Raw genomic sequence first — 18,966 nt, forward strand, 5'->3', positions numbered from 1 at the left:
GTTTAAATAGGAGATGAAGACCATTTGCTGTGTCCTGCTGTTTGATCAACAAAATTCGATAGAATTGACACAAACCGCCCTACTTTTCTGTTCAATTCCTCAATTAATCTCACAAATCTGTTCTAGTTCCTTGGAGAGGTAACCCAGAGATTTGATGAGTGTATCACAGCCACATCGTATTATATCATTCAGAAGAAAAGCAACAATGAAACATAAGTTAGACAAAGACCCCATGGAACTGCAGTCTGGAAGGTTAGATGACATGGGAATCCAGGGAGAGGTAGAAGTGGATAGATACTCGGCTTGATGTTAGGAGACGGGGGTGATGGTCGAAGGTTGTTTACGGGACAGGAGATCAGTGAGTAGTGACGTGCCGGGCCCATTGCTTTTCATCATTTTATATAAAGAATTTGGATGAGAGTGTACAAGACATGGGTAGTAAGTTTGAAGATAACACTAAGCTAGCCGGTAGAGTCACAGAGCAACACAGCGCAGATAAATTGTCGACATAACGTCGCAACTCCCGGATTAAACGCCCTGACTGATGCTAAACACGTCTTTCTCTGCCCAGTCTGCTGGTGACGCCACTTTCAATGAACAAAGCTCTAGTACTCCTCAATCCCTCTCTCCCGTGACACCCCCGAGTTCCCCACCATTCCATGTATAAACCCTGCCTTGGTTTGACTTTCCAAAATACATCATCTGAATTGTAATCCATTCGTCAATTCTCCTTTACACTTCAGTAACTGAGCAAGATCTCCCTGTAGTCATCTTCACTATCAAAAATACTTCCTTATTTTGTGTCCTCCACAAACTTACTGGTAAAAACCTTGAGCGTCTGTAATATAGCGTTTATATTACAAAAGAATAACAAGGGTGCCAACACTGACACCCGTGGTACATCACGAGTCCCCAGCCTCGATTCCTCACACACACAAAGCTATGCCAACTACTCACAATCAGACTCCATCTGTGCAAATACTGGTAGATTCTGTCCTCACAATCCCCTACAGTAAATGCCCCACTCCTGATGTCAGTCTGAGTGGCCTGTCGTTCCCTGGCTTATCCTTGCTGCACTTTTTAAACAATTGAATGACAATAGCACATTCTGGTCTTCAGCAACTTCAGCAGTGGCTAATGATGAAGCCAGTGTCTCCACCAGAGAGGTGGGTGAGTGGGAGGATACTTAGTAAATTGAGTTTAATGTGGGAAAATGTGAGGTTATGCCCCGTGTAGGGGGAATCAAAAGAGAGACTATAATTTATGTGGAGAGAAACTGCACATGAATGAAGTACATAGGGCCTGGGTGTTAAGTTACATACAAACAGCAGACAGGTATAGTGAGTGGCCAATGGTGAATGGTGCATTGATGTTGATTGTTGGGTGGTTGGTGCAGAGAAACAGAGAACTGTTGTTACAGTGTCAGACAAGTGAAGAGATAGATTTTGGGAAGTTAAAACAGGCCAGGGCATACACAGTGAATGTCATGGTCTGGGAGAGTGTGAATGAACAGCAAGCTCTTCGGATACTGATATTGTACTCGGTTCACTGAAAGTAGCAACATCGGGAGACAAGGTAGTGACGAAGGTGCACAGTATGTTTACTTTCATGGGCAAAGGCTGTGAGAGGAGTTGGGACATCATATTGTACAAATCATTCACTGGGCCACACCCAGAGTTCCCTGTGCAGTTCCAACACCACACTAATGGAAGGATGTGATTAAACTGGAAAGATGTAGAAAACACTCACAGAAATATTGCCTGTGCTGGAGGGCTTGAGTTACAAGGAAAGATTGGATGGACTGGGACTGTTTTCCCTGAAGCGAAAGCGCTGAAGAAAAATCTGATAGAAATTTATAAAACTATGAGAGGTCTAGATGGGATAGAGAATCAGGATCATTTTCCCAGGGTGGAAATATCAAACATGAGAAGACATTGCTTTAAGATCACAGGGCGAGAAGTTAAAGGAGTTATGCAGGGTAAGTAATAGTTTGGTTTTATTTACAGAGTGGTACGGCCTGCCATGGGGGAATGGTGAAAGCAGATATGATTATGACATTTCAAAAGCTTTTAGATGGGAAATGGAAAGATATGAATCACATGCAGGCAGAAGAGATTCAGTTTCCTTTGGCATTGTGTTCAGCACAGACGTTGTGGGAAGAAGGGCCTGTTCCTCTGCTGTACTGTTCTGTGCTCTGGGTGAGCAACAGTGACAGAAAACTCTTTAGCTGGAGGCACAGCACAGGTATATCTGTGGAAATGAGTGGGGCCCTCAAGAGTATTGAAGAATTCATCTCTGTTTTAAATCGATGTCCCCATATTCTGAGGCATGCCCTCTGGTCCAAGTCTGCCCCACTATTGAAACATCCTTTCCACAACCACTCTAAGCTTTTCAATATTCAAAAGTTTTCTATGAGACCCCATAATTCTTCCAATCAAATGCTCCTCGTATGTTAACACTTTAAAGCCCGGGATAATTTCTGTGAACCTCCTCTCGATCCTCTTTAGTGCCCAGCACATCTTTTCTTGGATAAGTGAGGCACCAGAGGACTGGAGGGTAGCCAGCGTTCTTCCTATGTTTAAGAAAGGTTCTGAAAATAAAGCAGGAATTACAGGCCAGTGAGCCAGACGTCAATTCAAGTTTCATTGTCCTCAACCATACATGAATACTCATGAATACAGTCAAACAAGACAGCGTTACTGCAGGTCAAGGTGCTAAAAACACATTAACAACAGTCACATACAAAAACTCATTCACGGAATAAAAGAATCCCAAGGTCCCCACACCCACAACATTGCAGCTTGATGCCCATGCCTGGTATATACAAATCAACAAACTCGTTTAGAATATCAGTAAAATACGATGCAGATTACACATGTATATAGTCCAGACCCCACAGCCCCTCAGTATCATCTGTCAATCTGCCCCAATACCCACTAGGTGTTACTGTGGGTTAGAGGACCACTCCTGGCATCTACAGGCACATATAGAATATTAGTAAAAATACAACAACACAGAATATGTATGTATATAATCCAGACCTCCAAGTCCTCTGAGATCATCTCTCGACTGGCACAATGCCTGACGCCCAATACAACCAGACAAATATATCTGTATATAGTCCAGACCCCGCACTCCAATTGAAATCTTCAGCTGACCACATCTGTGCTACTCTTCCACCTGTAGCGCATGCCCCCAGTGGCTGAAAATCAAGTGACTTTGCAGCTTGAGGCCCAATTCCATTGAGTGATGCCAACAAATCTGCAGCAGACCTCAACAGAGCTTGTCTTCTGCCGAGTAAAGCCCTGGGAGGGCAGTGCCAACTTCATTCTGGATCCTGTGCCACACCACCCGCGGTGAAGCACCGTGGCTTTGTCCCTTCACTCCTGTGGCTGCAAACAGGTGACACCATGGTTTCAGCCCGAGACCTCGCTGCAACTGAGGTCAGCAAGATTCCCTGCCTCCGCCCCTGCTCTCATCCAATAAATCAGCGAACTGAACTTGCGGTGTACCAGATTAACAATGTCGAAAGGAAAGGGGTCTTGTGATCACAAGAAAATCGACCATAACGGCCACTCGCTATTTGACTGTGAGCCTCCATCGACTTGGGCAGCAGCTCCTTCATTATCTCCACCAATGAGCAACTCGCTGATGCTGCACACCTGAGCTACTTTGAGATCTCAACATTTAGCAATATCTTGTGATCATTTGAAGTAGGTTTAAGTAGAACATTAGCACCTTTTGTTGACCCCATAGAAGATGCTGCAACCAGTCACACCAGCATCTTGCCAGAAGTAGTGGGAAGATTATTGAAAGGTATTCTAAGGGACCAGATATACGAGTATTTGACTAGACATGGACTAATTAAGGAGAACCAGCATCACTTCATGCATACCTTCTTCAGGAAGTAGCAGGAAATTAGGTTAAAGCAGTGGATGTTGTCTACCTGGATTTTAGCAAGGCATTTGACAAGGACCAGCATGGGAGGCTGGTCAGGAAGGTTCAGTCACTTGGCAATCAAGATGAGGTAGTAAATTGGATTAGGCATTAGTTTTGTGGGAGAAGCAAGAGAGTGGTAGTAGACGGTTGCCTCTCTGACTGCAGGCCTGTGACTAATGATGTGCTGCAGGGATTGATGTTGGGTCTGATGCTGTTTGTCATCTATATCAATGATCTGGATGACACATGTGTTTAACTGGAATAGCAGATTTGCAGATGACACCAAGACTGGGGGTGTAGTGGACTGTGAGGAAGACTTTCAGAGCTTGCAGCGGAATCTGGACCAGCTGGAAAAATGGGCTGAAAAATGTCAGATGGAATTTAATGCAGACACGTGTGAGGTGTTGCACTTTGGTAGGACCAACCCGGGTAGGTCTTACACGTGAATGGTAGGGCACTTGGGAGTGTGGTAGAACAAAGGGATCTGGGAATGCAGGTTTATATTCCATTGAAAGTGGCATCATATTTGGATAGGTTTGTAAAGAAAACTTTTGCCACATTGGCCTTCATAAACCGAAGTATTGAGTACAGGAGATAGGATGTTATGTTGAAGTTGGAAAAGACATTGGTGGGGCCTAATTTGGAGTATTGTGTACAGTTTTGGTCACCTATCTTCAGGAAAAATGTAAATAAGGTTGAAAGAGTTCAAAGGAAAATTTACAAGGACAGTGCTAGGTCTTCAGGACCTGAGTTAAAGGAAAATTGAATAGGTTAGAATTTCATTCCTTGGAACATAGAAGAATGAGAGGAGATGTGTGTTGCGTACCCCGTAACTGGGTTGCCAAACCAGCAGAAATGGATCACTCAGTTGGAGTCTGGATTACTAGAACAGAGAAAGTTTTATTAAAGAAACAAGCAACACAGTAATCGAAAGGATAATAAATGCAACAGTTCAGCAATGATAAACATACATGTGCACAGAATTAAGATAACAGCATCAATCAAGCTCTATCGTTGTCTAGGGGTAAATGACCAATTTCAAAGTGACACAAAAGTCCAGTTCGATTTAATAGTTCAGTTCACAGTAATCGTTGCCATGGCGATGGACAACGTGGTGGTGGGGGAGAGAGAGAGAGAGAGAGAACGGGAACGACTGATCATTCAGAAACGGCTTCCACTCACAGACCGGCGATATTGCTCATAAGCAGCTTTCGAGCGGGTCCTTTGTGATGTCACCTGAGGTCACCGACTGTGACCCTTCCTCCAGATGCGGTCAATCCTCTGCAGTGAACCCGGCACCCAAGCGAGGGTGGACACACACCGGGTTCCCGCTGATCGTACCTTTCCACCCTGTGCGTTTGTGGCCCGGTACTTCCCACCGACTCGTGAGAGGCGCACCGCTTCCAGGGTCTCGTTACCTCGGGTGTCGTGTGTGTGTCCTGCCTTAGCGAACCTGTCCCTTTTTATCCCCCTGCTGGGGTATCGCCTGTCCATTACTTCAAACAGATCAGGGTTCAAAGGGGGAGCCACTCCAGACAGCTCTCTCTCCCGTCCCTTCATTACACATCTCCAGATCGCCTGTCCATTACTTCAAACAGTTCAGGGTTCAAAGGGGGGAGCCGCTCCAGACAGCTCTCTCTCTCCCGTCCCTTCATTACACATCTCCAGATGCTGCTTCATTGTTCCTTATCTCTCCTTCCCCTGAGGACAGGTGGCAGACCAACTGCTGATGCCACTGATGCTAACCCAGGCCAGCAAACATCTTAATTTTATGTGTATTCTCGTCACATGTGATAGAGGTATACCAAATTATGAGAGGTATAGACAGGATAAATGCAAGCAGGATTTTTCCACTGAGGTTGGGTGGGATTACAACTAGGGATCATGGATTAGGGTGAAAGGTGAAAAGTGAAAAGTTTAATGGGAACATGAGGAGGAACCTCTTCACTCAGAGGTTTGGTAGAGTGTGGATCGAGCTGCAAGTGCAAGTGGTGCTTGCAACCTTGATTTCAATGTTTAAGAGAGGTTTAGATAGGTACATGGATGGTGGGGTTATGAAGGACTATGGTCCCAGCGCAGGTCGATCGGAATAAGCTGTTTAACTGGTTTCGGCACAGGCTAGGATAGGCCAATGGGCCTGTTTCTGTGCTGTACTTTTCTATGACTTTATAAGGGGCCAAAAATGCTCAAAATATTCCAAGCGTAATCTCACCAATGTACTATAAAGCCTCAGAATTATACCCTTGCTTTTATATTCTAGACCTCTTGAAATGAATACGAACGTTGCATTTGCCTTCCTTACCACCAACTCAACCTGCATGTTAACCTTTCGGGAATCCTGCACAAGGACTACCAAGTCTCTATGCACCTTTGATTTTTGAACTTTCTCCCCATTTAGGAAATAGTCTACACCTTTATTCCTTCTCCCAAAGTGCATGAGCATGCACTTCCCTGCACTATATTACATCTGCCACTCCTTTGCTCCTTCTTCCAAATTGTCCAAACCCTTCTACAGACTCTCTGCTTCCTCAACACTTACTGCTCCTCCACTTATCTTTGTACTGTCTGCAAACGTAGCCACTAAGCAATCAATACTGTCATCTTAATCATTGACCTATAATATGAAAAGGAGTGATCTTAATACTGAACCCTGTGGAAAATCACTAGACATCAGCAGCCAAAGGACCTCCTTTATTCTGCCTGTCAACCAATCTTCAGAACTCTGGGGTGTTGTCCATCAAATTGGTTGATTTATCTACCTTTAGACGTTTCAACATTCCAAGTACCTTCCCCTTAGTCATAGCAACTACCCTCACTCTGCCTCCAACACTCTCGAATTTCTGGCACACTGTTTCTGACTTCTAGTTGTCTATACCAGTGAGGACTAACATAAAATATTGATTAAGTTCATCTCCCATTTCTTTGTCACCCATTACTAACTCTCCTGTGTCTTTTTCCCATCGAGCAATATCCTCCCTCATCTCTTGGGATGAAGTACCAACCTGATTTTCCCAATCGCTCTGCATTTTGAATTTCCACATGACTATTGTAACATTGCCCTTATTATATCCCTTTTCTATCTCCCAATATAATTTGTTTCCCACATCCTGACTACTGTTCAGGGGTCTGTCTAAAACTCCCATCAGGGTATTTTTACCCCTGTAGTTTCTTAATTCTACTCACAAGAGCTCTGCATCTTCCAATTCTATGTGACTTCTTTTTAGGATTTAATTTAATTTATTACCAACAGAGCCACCCCATCCTCTCTGCCTAACTGCCTACCTTTGGATTTTAAGCTCTCAACTATGATCTTCTTTCAGCCACGACTCAGTGAGACTAACTAGGAATATGCCAGAACCTGTTGGGGGCAGAAGTTGACAAACCACCTGGACCAGATGGACTAGTACGCAGAGTACTGAAACAGGAGGCGGAAGAGATTGTGGAGGCATTAGTAATGATCTCTCAAGAATCACTGCATTCTGATATGATTCTGAAGGACTGGAAAACTGCAAATTTTACTCCACATTTTAAGAAAGGAGGGAGGCAAAAGAAAGGGAAATATAGCTCAGTTAGAGTTTCAAGGGGGTGGAGGCGTAGCAGACTTGGGGGTGGGATTGATGGACTATTCCAGATTTGTGGTGGTGGTGGATAGTTTGAGGGTCCAGAGGAACTTAGTGAGAATGATTTTGGGACTGAAAGGGTCAATGTACAAGGAGTGCTTGATGGCCCTGGGCGTGTAGCTGCTGGAGCTTAGAAGAATGAGAAGGATCTTGAATATTGAAAGACCTCGATAGAATGGATGTTTCCGTACAGATGAGAGTCCAGGACCAAAGGGCACAGCTTTTGGAACAGAGATGTGGAATTTCTTTAGCCAGTGGGTGGTGAATCTGTGATATTCTTTGCTACAGGTGGCCATGGAGGCCATGTCATTGGATATATTTAAAGTGGAGATTGATAGGTTCTTGATTAGGAAGGGTGTGTTACGTACCCCAGAAGGAGTTAAATAACCAGCGGAAATGGAAAACACCTTGGAGTCTGGTATTGCTGTTAACTAATGCTCGTTTATTAGTAACTACACAATACAGTAATATAAATGCAGATATATCAAACAGGTTAGCAATGATTTTATATATATAAGTGTGGAAATATATAAAAGCCAAGCTTCTTCAAGCTTAGGAGGTAAATGGATACAGCCTTACAATGATTGGTAAATGAAATCAGTTCCGTTCATGGTATTGAATTGAGTAGTGTTGGAAAGAGAGGGAGGTGTCTAGTTCTTCAGGTGAGCTGATCCCATTGATCTTCCCATTGTCCTCCGAGACTTCCAAGTTAGCCAAACTTGACCAACTTAAGAGCACCATCTTCAAGTGATAGTCTACCAACGCAGGCAAAGGTTAGACACTCAGGTAGACTCCACAGGGTCGCTCTTTCACGCACTAATAATCACAGATCAATCCCTCACAATCGCTCCTCAGTCCCACATTCATGGGTACCTGAACAGGATAGTGGTAACTTCACCACACCTTAGTGCGTCTGCGTATCCTGCGAAACAAGGAATTATACTGGTTTAAATACTGTTGTGCTGAACACCAGCTGTCCATCAAGTAGCTCCTTCCTTCTCTCTCTGTGTAGGAATTCAGAAGCTGGCAGCCCTTGCAGAAATCCCAAACAAACCGTGAGCAGTCTTTGCCCCTCTCTCTCTCTCTCTCTCTCTCTCAATAACAAGTTGTTTGTGCTGTACAGTTGCATGCTCTCTCTCTTATTTTAAAAGCACAGTCCATAATGAATAACTCCGGATATCGTCACAGTTCCCTCCTTTTGTGAAAAATTTTGATCAAAGAGCAGAATTTTTGGTTTAAAAGTAGATTACAAAGTTTGAAACAATACATGTATAATTATCAGACAGCAGAGTAATATGTGTACAACTTCTAACTTAACATCTGGATAAACAATCAGCTCTAATGCTGTCAGTACTTTTCACATGTTTTATTTTCAGGTCGTATTCATGCAAGATCAGACTCCAGTTTAATAAACTTCTACTCTTATCCTTCATCTTAGTTAGAAACACTAATGGATTGCGATCCGTGTAAATCACCAGTGGTTTCTGGGCACGACAAACAGACTTCAAAATGTTGTAAAGGCAGAATGAGTGATAGCAACTCCTTTTCAACAGTGGAATAATTTTTCTGGTGCACGTTATATTTCTTCGAGAAGCTTCATCACTAGCGTCTGTCGCTATAGAGAATGGTTTTGAAAAATCAGGTGCTTTTAGCACAAGTTGGTAACACAATAGTTTTTAGTCGTTCAAAGGCTTCCTGGCAAAGCTCACTCCATACAAACCTTTCACTCTTCACAAGTAGTTTCGTTAGGGGGAGTGCGATATCTGCGAAGTTCCTACAAAACTTACAGTAATACCCAACCATTCTTAAAAACCTTCTTAAAGCTTTCTTGCCTGTCAGAATGGGAACCTCAGCAATAGCTTGAATCTTGGCCTGTACCGGAGCCAGTTGGCCCTGGCCTAATACGTAGCTAAGATAAGTAACAGTAGCATGACCAAACTCACTATTGGCAAGGTTAACAGTAAGATTGGCCTTAGAAAGGCTGTCAAGTAGCTTTTCTACAGCCGCAATGTGCTCTTCCCACATGTCATTCCATACAACCAAATCATCATTATAAGCCCCTGTATTTTCTAAACCTCGCTTTCCAATCATACCAGAACTTCATCTTAATTTGAGAGTTTCGCAAATTCTGCTTTGCAAGGTCACAAGCCTTGTTAAGCCTATCTCGAAACTCCAAAACATAATCCAGCACACTAACACATACCTTCGGATCAGACCACTGTTCTCTGAGCAAGGTCAAAGATCCTCTGGGCCCGTGACGAAAAACAAGCTCAAACGGACTAAACCCTAATGATTCATGAATTGAGTCTCTAACAACAAAGAGAAGTAAGTATATACCTTCATCCCACTCCCTGTTATTCTCATAATAGTAGGTTTTAATCGTTGTCTTCAAAGTGGAATGGAACCGTTCCAAGGCTCCTTGGGACTCCGGGTGGCATGTAGATGACACAATTTGTTTAGCCCCCAGCTCAGAAACTATATGGTGGAATACTCCCGATGTAAAGTTACTGCCCTGGCCGGATTGAATTTCTTTGGGCAAACCAACCATGGTAAGAAACTTCATGAGATCCTTCACCACTGTTTTAGCCTAATATTTCGAAGAGGAACTGCCTCGGGGAACCTAGAAGTGGCACACATTTTAGTTAACACATACTGATGGCCAGCTGCAGTTTTTGGCAGTGGGCCAACACAATTCCCTATGATTCGGGAAAACGGTTCACCAAAAGCAGGTATTAGCCAAAGTGGAGCTTTTGGGATGGCCTGATTAGGTTTTCCCACCACCTGGCACATATGGCAAATTTTGCAATAATTCACAGTATCCTTCCTCACACTGGGCCAATAAAATTCCCTCATAATCCTGTGCACTGTCTTCTTTACCCCAAAATGTCACCTAAAGGGTTATTATGGGCTAGGTTTAAAACTTCAGCTCCGTAAACATTTGGGACCACAACTTGGTTCACAATAGCCCAATCCTCAATTTCAAGCACAGTGGTTGGTCTCCTCTTCCTCAGTAACACCCCATCTTTAAGGTAGTATCCCACTGACTCTTTCTGAATTTCATCATCAGAGAGGGATGTCTCCTTTAAAGCCACAACTTCAGAATCTCGCTTCTGTTCGTCTATGAATTCCTTTCTAGATAAGGACAAGCCTTTCTCATCAGCCTTACTACCCTCTAAGTCCTGTTGGAATAGGGATAGTAGGAAAGTCTCTGATAAATCATCATGAGCATCAGCAGACTTTTTTGACAAGCTTCGAGTTACTGCGCGTGCGGGGTGAACATCAGTATCCATGGCTGGGTCTTCAGCAGCAGGCTTGCTCGTTAGCTGCACTGCTGAATAAACATCACCCTGGATAAGCGTCAACCTACCCCCAATGTTTACTAAACTCAGCACTATTACCAGACTTACGAAAACCATTTGTATATTGTGAAAATTCCAAACAATCCATTTATTCCATTGTTACAACCTTCAGCTCAATCCGTCTCCATAGTAACCTCTTCAAATGGCCTCTCAAAACCAAAACAATCCTTTTTCTCCACATCACAATCGTGAAAAGCAACTCCACAACTTTGAAGGTGTTTACATCCAAATGTTAAACCAAAATTCAGCAGAGTGGCACATACTTCTTCAGCAGGCTGCTGTCCGGAATGCAGGGTCAAAGGTCATGAAATCAATCCAAACTTCACAAGTTCTTTATTCAAAAGTCCAGAAACATATTCCTCAATATCTTCAATAATATTTACCTCAGCAATTTTCATCTCATCACCAACTTTTAGAACACAGTCTAATACAAGTGACTGGGAGAATCCTCAATTTCCACTGGTACCAAGGTTAGCCCCTTGTTCACTGAACCAAGATCACCTGACACAAAAGGAATGCATTCCTTGTCAACCGAATCAGACACCTCAGACCCTAACTGAGCTTCAACACAAGGTTCAGTACCCTGTGAATCCACAGGTACTTCAACAACCTGAACACAGGCAATTGGGACAGCTGCCTCTTCTAGGCTATCATCACTTGTGCCAGTTTCAAATTCAAGGTTACCCTGAACCTCCCAGCTACTCTCCAGAAAACTCATCTGGAGTAAACTCAACCTTGTGGGTTAAAACAACTTTGTCTGCTGTCTTAGCAGACCCCCGCAAGGTAGCGGCATCCTCTTGGTATTCATCTTGGTATTCCCTTACATCATCGGGGACACACTTCTTAACTTCTTCAATCAAGACAAGCTCTTTCGAGCTGCAAATATCATCAGGATCCAACACTGGACCTCCCAGCTGCCACATCTCCCTCCCGAACTTTCTCTGTTTTGCTGCCTTCCTAGCCTCGAGTCGTTTTAATTGCAATTCATGCTTCATCCTTTATTTTGCCATCTAAAGCAAAAACTCAGCAACACTCACAACATGCTGGAGGAACTCAGCAGGTCAAGCAGCATCCGTGGAAACAATGAGTCAACACTTCGGGCTGGAACCCTTTGTCAGGACTCGGGTTCTGGCCTGAAACGTTGACTCATCATTTCCACGGATGCTGCCCGACCTGCTGAGATCCTCCAGCGTGTTGTGACTGTGGCTTTGATCCCAGCATCTGCAGATTATTTTGTGTTTATGTAATGCAAAAGCTCAGCCTTGGTAGGTTTACCTTCTGCGAACATTTTCAACACATCCTCAGTAAATTGCTTCTTCGAAATATAATATTCAACTATTTTTCTTTGAATTTCTACCTTAGTCATACCTTTCTTGACCTCCTTAAGTTCGAGTTCCTCAACAATTTTCCACAACTCATCCTTTCTAGCTCTCTTCAAAACCACAGGGTCTGGCCCTGCCAGAAAATCCTGATCATCCATGTCTGCCGTTTTTCCACGTGACCAAATCAAAAGGGATTTTCCCCAATCATTTCAAATAAGCCCCGAACAATTTGTTCAAATCCCAGACGCAGGCTGCAATTTTTGTTACATACCCTGTAACGGGTTAAAGAATGAGCATAAATGGAAAACACCTTGGATATCAAACAGATTAGCAATGATTTTATATATATATAAGTGTGGAAATATGTAAAAGCCAAGCTTCTTCAAGCTTAGGAGGTAAATGGATACAGCCTTACAATGATTGGTAAATGAAATCAGTTCTGTTTGTGGTGTTGAGTTGAGCTGAGTTGAGTTAGAGAGTGTGAGAGAGAGTGAGAGAGAGAGAGAGAGAGAGAGAGAGAGAGAGAGAGAGAGAGATGTCTAGTTCTTCAGGTGAGCTGATGCCAATCTTCCCGTTGTCCTCCGAGACTTCCAAGTTAACCAAACTTGACCAACTTAAGAGCAACGTCTTCAAGTGATAGTCCACCAACCCAGGCAAAGGTTAGACAGACACACGGGTAGACTCCACAGTGTCGCTCTTTCATGCACTAATAATTACAGATTGATCCCTCAAAATTGATCCTCAGTCCCACACTCGTGGGCACCTGAACAGGATAGTGGTAACTTCTGCGTGTCCTGCAAAACACAAAATTATACTGGTTTAAATACTGTTGTGCTGAACACCAGTGTCCATCAAGTAGCTCCTCCCTTCTCTCTGTAGGAACTCAGAAGCTGGCAGTGTCCTTGCTGAAATCCCAGACAAACTGTGAGCAGCCTTTTCCTCTCTGTCTCTCTCAATAATAAGCTGTTTGTGCTGTACAACTGCATGCTCTCTCTCTCTCTCTTTGAAAGCACAGTCCATAATGAATAACTCCGGGAGAAGAATAACAGGGAGAAGACGGGAGAATGGTGTCAATAAGGATGCCAAATCAGCCATGATGGATTGGCAGAACAGGCTCAATGGGCTGAATGGCCTAATTCTGCTCCTGTATCTTATAGTCTTGTGGTTATTCACACAATTGTCACTGATCCCAGCTCCTGTACCTGTTCCTCTAACCGCCAGTTCCTCAATTCTTTAAATATTTATCTATCTCTGCCTGACATATACCCAGACATGAGGCCTCCCCACCCACAGGGGTAGAGAATCCCAGAGACTGTACACTCAGACATAGAATTCCAGAAATTTCCACACGTCTCCGTTTGAAATGAGTGGCCCCTATTTAGCAGCTCAGAATGTGGGGGAAGGGGTACACTCACTGATCCCACCTACCGACCACACCAGTCACCTCACACTGAGGAGAGAGTGATCACATGCTCTGATTGTGGAAAGGTGCTCACTCTGTTACGCACCCTACATGCACACCAGTCAGTTCACACCGAGGAGAGACCATTCACCTGCCCAGACTGCCCGAACCGATTCACTCTGTCATCCAACCTTGTGACACACAAGCAAGCTCGCACTGGGGAAAATGTTTAAATAAGCTGCATGCTGAATCCAGAGGCAAGTTCACAATTGACTGTTGGTGTCGAACTCTGCAATTATTGCTGCTGCTTACCACATCCAGTTCTGCACCCTGGTCACTGGGACTGGGAGGTGCTTCTACTAAAGTTCACCTGTAATGGGACTGGAGTTTAATGTTCTGGATCTCTGACACATAAATCAGTTCTATTTCAAACTCTGTCTCAGGTACCTAGTGAATTTACAGCACACACACCTTGTGTGCAGTCCGGAGAATATATATATATATATAAATCGGCCGAGCTGGTCCTTGCCACCGTTTCTGTTTCACAACAGCCCTTTTGAATCCATCCCTGCTGTTCCCCCCTCGCTCTCTGTGGTGGGTTCCAAACAGACACCATTCTGTGGGTGAAGTGGTTTCTCCTCAATTTTCTGCATGTGGAAGACAGGAGCAATATGCCTAAAATTCGAGAGTGTCAGGGAGCAGACGTGCGTGCAATTGCTATTACTAGGGAGAAGATACTTCGGAAACTGAAAGAGGAGAAGGTAGACAGGGCCAGCTGGCATGAGTAATGATCTTTCAGGAGTCAATGGATTTTGCCATGGTTCTGGAGGACTGGAAAATCGCAAATATCACTCCACTCTTCAAGAATGGAGAGAGGAAGAAAGGAAATTATAGGCCGGTTAGTTTGACCTCAGTTGTTGAGCATCGATTGTTAAGGACGTGGTTTCGGGATATTTGGAGACTCATGACTAAATAGGCCAGGGTGGGTGGTATCGGGCCTTGAGCACCCGATACATGAAGGGTCTGCAGGTGAAATTCCGATTCACTGCTGACGAGCCCAGTAAGCCAATCAGAGAGCTGCCTTATTCACCAATGAACAGAGAGCAGAAAGGAAAGCGCCGAAAGTAACCGCCAGTTCTCCCGAGATTTGAAAAGCCCGCCGAAAGTTATTTATTGATCTGTAGTCTGGAAAAGTATGCATTGAATCACTAATTCGGTGAAGACTTATTTTACTTAGCAATTGGAATGTTTCTAGTTATTGAGTTTCGAAAATTCGACCCACAGTTTATATTGGCGGTGGGTCCGTGTATACCGGTCTCTTCTCAAACTGCGGGCGAAGGCGAGGTTCCAACGAGACTATTTTCCTTCTGTGAAAAAACCGGAATTCCAACATCTGCAGACTCGTATCCCCATGAAACTATCATGGACTTGGTCAGAAATGGGACTGGTTACCAAATGGAAGAACTGCAATTATTAAAACCCATTCTCCAGCCCCAAATACCTGGAACACTTGCGCACAATAACCATGGTTGGGGTGTGGGACAGGGACACACGAACAGTTATGACTCCTGTTAACCCAGCGACACCCAACTACTGATTCTCTGTTTTGAGTGTGGTCGGCCGTGTTAGAAGGGTTAGTGAGCAGCTGTAATGTCTTATTGAAGAAAACTCCCACAGGGAAAGGACAGAAGGGAATGGCGTGATTAACAAAAGGGCAGTGAACAGGAATTGACAGCCCTTTTCTCTGCCGGATTAGTGGCTCTGAAAAGAGCCTTTTGTTGTGCTTGGTGCCGAGGTCGGGTTTAGGCGCGCTCGCCGCGGATACGCCGGGCCAGCTGGATGTCTTTGGGCATGATGGTGACTCGCTTGGCGTGGATGGCGCACAGGTTGGTGTCCTCAAAGAGCCCCACCAGGTAAGCTTCGCTGGCCTCCTGCAGGGCCATGACGGCCGAGCTCTGGAAGCGCAGATCGGTTTTGAAGTCCTGAGCGATTTCGCGCACCAGGCGCTGGAAGGGCAGTTTGCGGATGAGCAACTCGGTGGATTTCTGGTAGCGCCGGATCTCCCTCAGAGCCACGGTGCCGGGCCGGTAGCGATGGGGCTTCTTCACTCCGCCTGTTGCCGGAGCGCTCTTGCGCGCCGCTTTGGTCGCCAGTTGTTTGCGGGGAGCTTTGCCACCGGTCGATTTACGCGCTGTTTGCTTGGTCCGAGCCATTCTCCTTCAGCAGTGCGATTACAGCCTGAAATATCAGGATTGAAGTGTCAGAGCAGACGCTGGGTCTGGCTTTTAAAGAGTTGATGAAGGGCCGCCCATCTCCCCTTCTGATTGGTTGGAATGGAGATGTCCATCATAGGGTCCCAACGGTGCGATTGGATGCCTTTGCTTAATTAGTTTGAAGCTGGCCGACGGGGTGGGGGGGGCGTGGGGGTGAAATTATTACTTGTTACCAAATATGGAAACTGGTGACTGAGGGTCAGAATTCCACCAATCTGGCTGCAGATTGGATCCCCGGTCAATTTCAAATCGCCCGCCAATTTCTAAAGCAGCCGGAGCTAGTTTCTTACAATGAATAGAAATCATGAATTATCAAATATTACTTTCATTTAAAGAATCGTTTTCTTTCAATTCGCTGAAACGAATGTTTGCATATTCAGCGAATAGCTTCTCGAGGTGAGTGCATTCGCTTCTGCCGGAAACAGGACAGGCAGAGGATTGAGATCAATTATATTTATTGCGTTTACTGAAGAGTTTTTGGAGAAAACAAAGCCGCAAAAGGATTGCATGAGCCCACACTGAACTGAAGTATTTATAGAAACATATAAATAATTGCAAACAAATAATTACATTCTTTATCTCGTCTCGCACCAAGTCCCTGCAAACTGATGCGACCTGACCTGCCGGAGAGAGACAGAGTCGGAGTTATAGAGCAGAGAGAAGCCCCTCATCTTCCAGCTCCGTCCCAACCGCGAATTTCCAACGCTTAATCCCAACATACAATGGAAATTCAGCGCTCCGCACAATCCTTCAGATGCGCGATTTCTTTATTGAATCAGAATCGGGTTTAATATCACCGGCATATATCGTGAGATTTATTAACTTAACGGGCAGCAGTACAATGCAATATAGGAAATGATAATATAGGAAAAGTAAATAAATACTTACAGTAAGTATAGATATGTATATTAAATAGTTAAAGTACAAATAGTACAAAGACAGTCATAGCATGCCATCGGGTAATTTCTGTATGTTTCATCCCTCTCCAGTCCATTCCCAGAGGCCGATCCCTCTCCCTAAATCTCTCCTCACAGATAGTTCAGCAGTTTATTCATATTAACCATGAATTAGGGAACTTCTCTGGTGGGCTTTGAGCTGTGAGACAGGGATTCTCCGCCAGTGTTCCCATCTCCCGACATCAAATGAGAAAGAAACGGCCTTTGAACGGAGACTGAAGCGGAACACATCCGTGTCCGACTGAGTCTCGGTCCGACCATCCGATACTGTATTTTATTTCAGATAGTAGGGAAGGGACGGTATCGCCGAATGTCAGCGGGGCACCGGGGATCCCGGGTTTTCTGAAAGTAGTTGGTACTGACATCTAAACCGACCAGGATCTGGAATCGCGCGATTCTGGATCAGCTCTTATCTGGGAGATGTGGGTGGCTCTTAAAAGAGCCTTTGGTTTCGGGTCTTTACTGTATTTACTTTTTGGCCGCTGTCTTGGCTTTCACAGATTTTGCCTTCGGCTTGGGTTTTGCCGACTTCTTGGCCACCTTGGGGGCTGCGACTTTCTTCGGACTCTTGGGCTTCTGCGCGGTCTTCTTGGTCGCTGTTTTCTTAGCTGCCGCTTTTTTAACCGCAGTTTTCTTAACCCCCTTGGTCTTGGCGGGAGATTTCTTGGCACCCGTTTTCCTGGCCACAGATTTCTTGGTCACTGCCTTCTTGGTCTTAGGTGCCTTGGTCGCTGGTTTCTTCGCTTTTTTCACGACTTTCCCGGTATGTTCTTTTTTAGCGGCTCTCAAGGAGCCGGAGGCACCTGCGCCCTTAGTGTGAACCAGGGTGCCTTTATCCAATTTTCTTTTAATGGTCAACCTGATCTGACCTTTCAGCTTTTGTACATCGACGCCGCTGCTGGCCAAACTCTTCTTTATCGCGGCTACGGACACCCCTCGCTGACTGCGGCAATCGGCCACAATCTTGTCGATTTGATCGCCCAGTTTGGGACCGGCTGACTTTGTCCGGACGGCGGCCTTCTTCTTCTTGGCAGCCTTGGGTGTGGTGGCGGGTGCCGCTGGTGGAGCCACTTCTGCGGTCTCGGTCATCGTCGGAAACTGCACAAACTCTCTCGAACTCTGTAGTGAGTGAGAAATGAAGCGAGAGGCGGCGGTGCTGAGCAATTTAAAGGCAGCGAGCGGACGGGGCGGAGACATCCTGCAGTCAGCTCCCGGCCGCTCCGTCTCTCTGTGTTTCTCTCTCCCGAAAAACTCTCCGATTCCGATTAAAATAGGACATCCCCAAGACCCAGACCGCTCTCTGTCTGTGCCCGAGGCCGGATTCCCTGCTGTAAAGAAAGTTTGGTCCGAATTAAATGCAGCAGTTTCTATATCAACCCGTTTCACTGCTGCACTGACCTCATTCTTCCCCGGGATCGCGACATTTTCTCTGTTTTCCGACTGAAATATTGAAATCAACTAAAAAATCGCGGTTAATTCCCACTTCAGGACTGAGCTGGGGAGCTGTACTATCCCGGAGCAGGCAAATTGTTTTATTTTCTCTCGGTGGGGATGAAAAATCCAGCGATGTGTCCGGACTCACAAACACAGTGATACCAGTCTAAGCCGTCAGGCCTCTTAGCACACTCTCCCTGACACACCGTTCAGATCTGTACATTCACAGCACCAACTGTTGGCCCGGTGCACCGTTCCCAGCGCAGGTTTTCCTCTCCGCTCGACCTGCTCTCCGGATTATCGCGTGTTATTTGTAGATTCCCAGCTCAGTAACACCCCGAGGCCGGCGCTCCTCACTGCCCCTAAACCTTGGGTTAGGGTTGGATTCATCTCCTCTTTACGTGGGCTACATTTTCGGCTCAAACAGGAGACCAAGGCCGTTATGGTCTCCAGCTGTTTGATCAGCAATCTTGGATATAATTGACCTGCCTACTTTTCTGTTCAATTCCTCAGTTAATCTCCCAAATCTGTTCTAGTTCCTTGAAGAGGTAACCCAGAGATTTGATGAGGGTATCACAGCCACATCGTATTATATCATCACAAGAAAAGCATCAATGAAACATAAATTAGACAAAGACCCCATGGAACTGGAGTCTGGAAG

At 45.1% G+C, this 18,966-nt stretch overlaps 2 protein-coding genes across 2 annotated transcripts; both read right to left on the bottom strand.

Annotated features, from left to right (window-relative positions):
* Positions 1 to 12,059: 12,059 nt before the first annotated feature.
* On the bottom strand, positions 12,060 to 17,987 carry LOC134353896 (histone H1-like). The gene is made up of 2 exons (XM_063062413.1): positions 17,344 to 17,987; positions 12,060 to 13,034 (listed from the first exon to the last, which is right to left on the bottom strand). The coding sequence occupies exons 1-2, from the start codon at positions 17,958 to 17,960 to the stop codon at positions 12,947 to 12,949; spliced, it is 705 nt and encodes a 234-aa protein (XP_062918483.1). The 5' UTR covers positions 17,961 to 17,987; the 3' UTR covers positions 12,060 to 12,946.
* LOC134353899 (histone H3) lies at positions 15,375 to 17,341 on the bottom strand. The gene is made up of 2 exons (XM_063062417.1): positions 16,804 to 17,341; positions 15,375 to 15,880 (listed from the first exon to the last, which is right to left on the bottom strand). Exon 2 carries the CDS (start codon positions 15,853 to 15,855, stop codon positions 15,445 to 15,447), a length of 411 nt encoding a protein of 136 aa, XP_062918487.1. The 5' UTR covers positions 15,856 to 15,880; positions 16,804 to 17,341; the 3' UTR covers positions 15,375 to 15,444.
* Positions 17,988 to 18,966: the final 979 nt, after the last annotated feature.

This window comes from Mobula hypostoma, chromosome 11 (assembly GCF_963921235.1).
Source record: "Mobula hypostoma chromosome 11, sMobHyp1.1, whole genome shotgun sequence".
Lineage (NCBI taxonomy): Eukaryota > Metazoa > Chordata > Chondrichthyes > Myliobatiformes > Myliobatidae > Mobula > Mobula hypostoma.

Bases quoted from the DNA above. Each gene is read 5' to 3' on its own strand.
- LOC134353899 (XM_063062417.1), bottom strand. From the start codon at position 15,855: ATGGCTCGGACCAAGCAAACAGCGCGTAAATCGACCGGTGGCAAAGCT.
- LOC134353896 (XM_063062413.1), bottom strand. From the start codon at position 17,960: ATGACCGAGACCGCAGAAGTGGCTCCACCAGCGGCACCCGCCACCACA. The intron at 13,035-17,343 runs GTAAATACAGTA...TGTGTTTTGCAG, and splicing joins GCCAAGACAGCGGCCAAAAA to GACACGCAGAAGTTACCACT.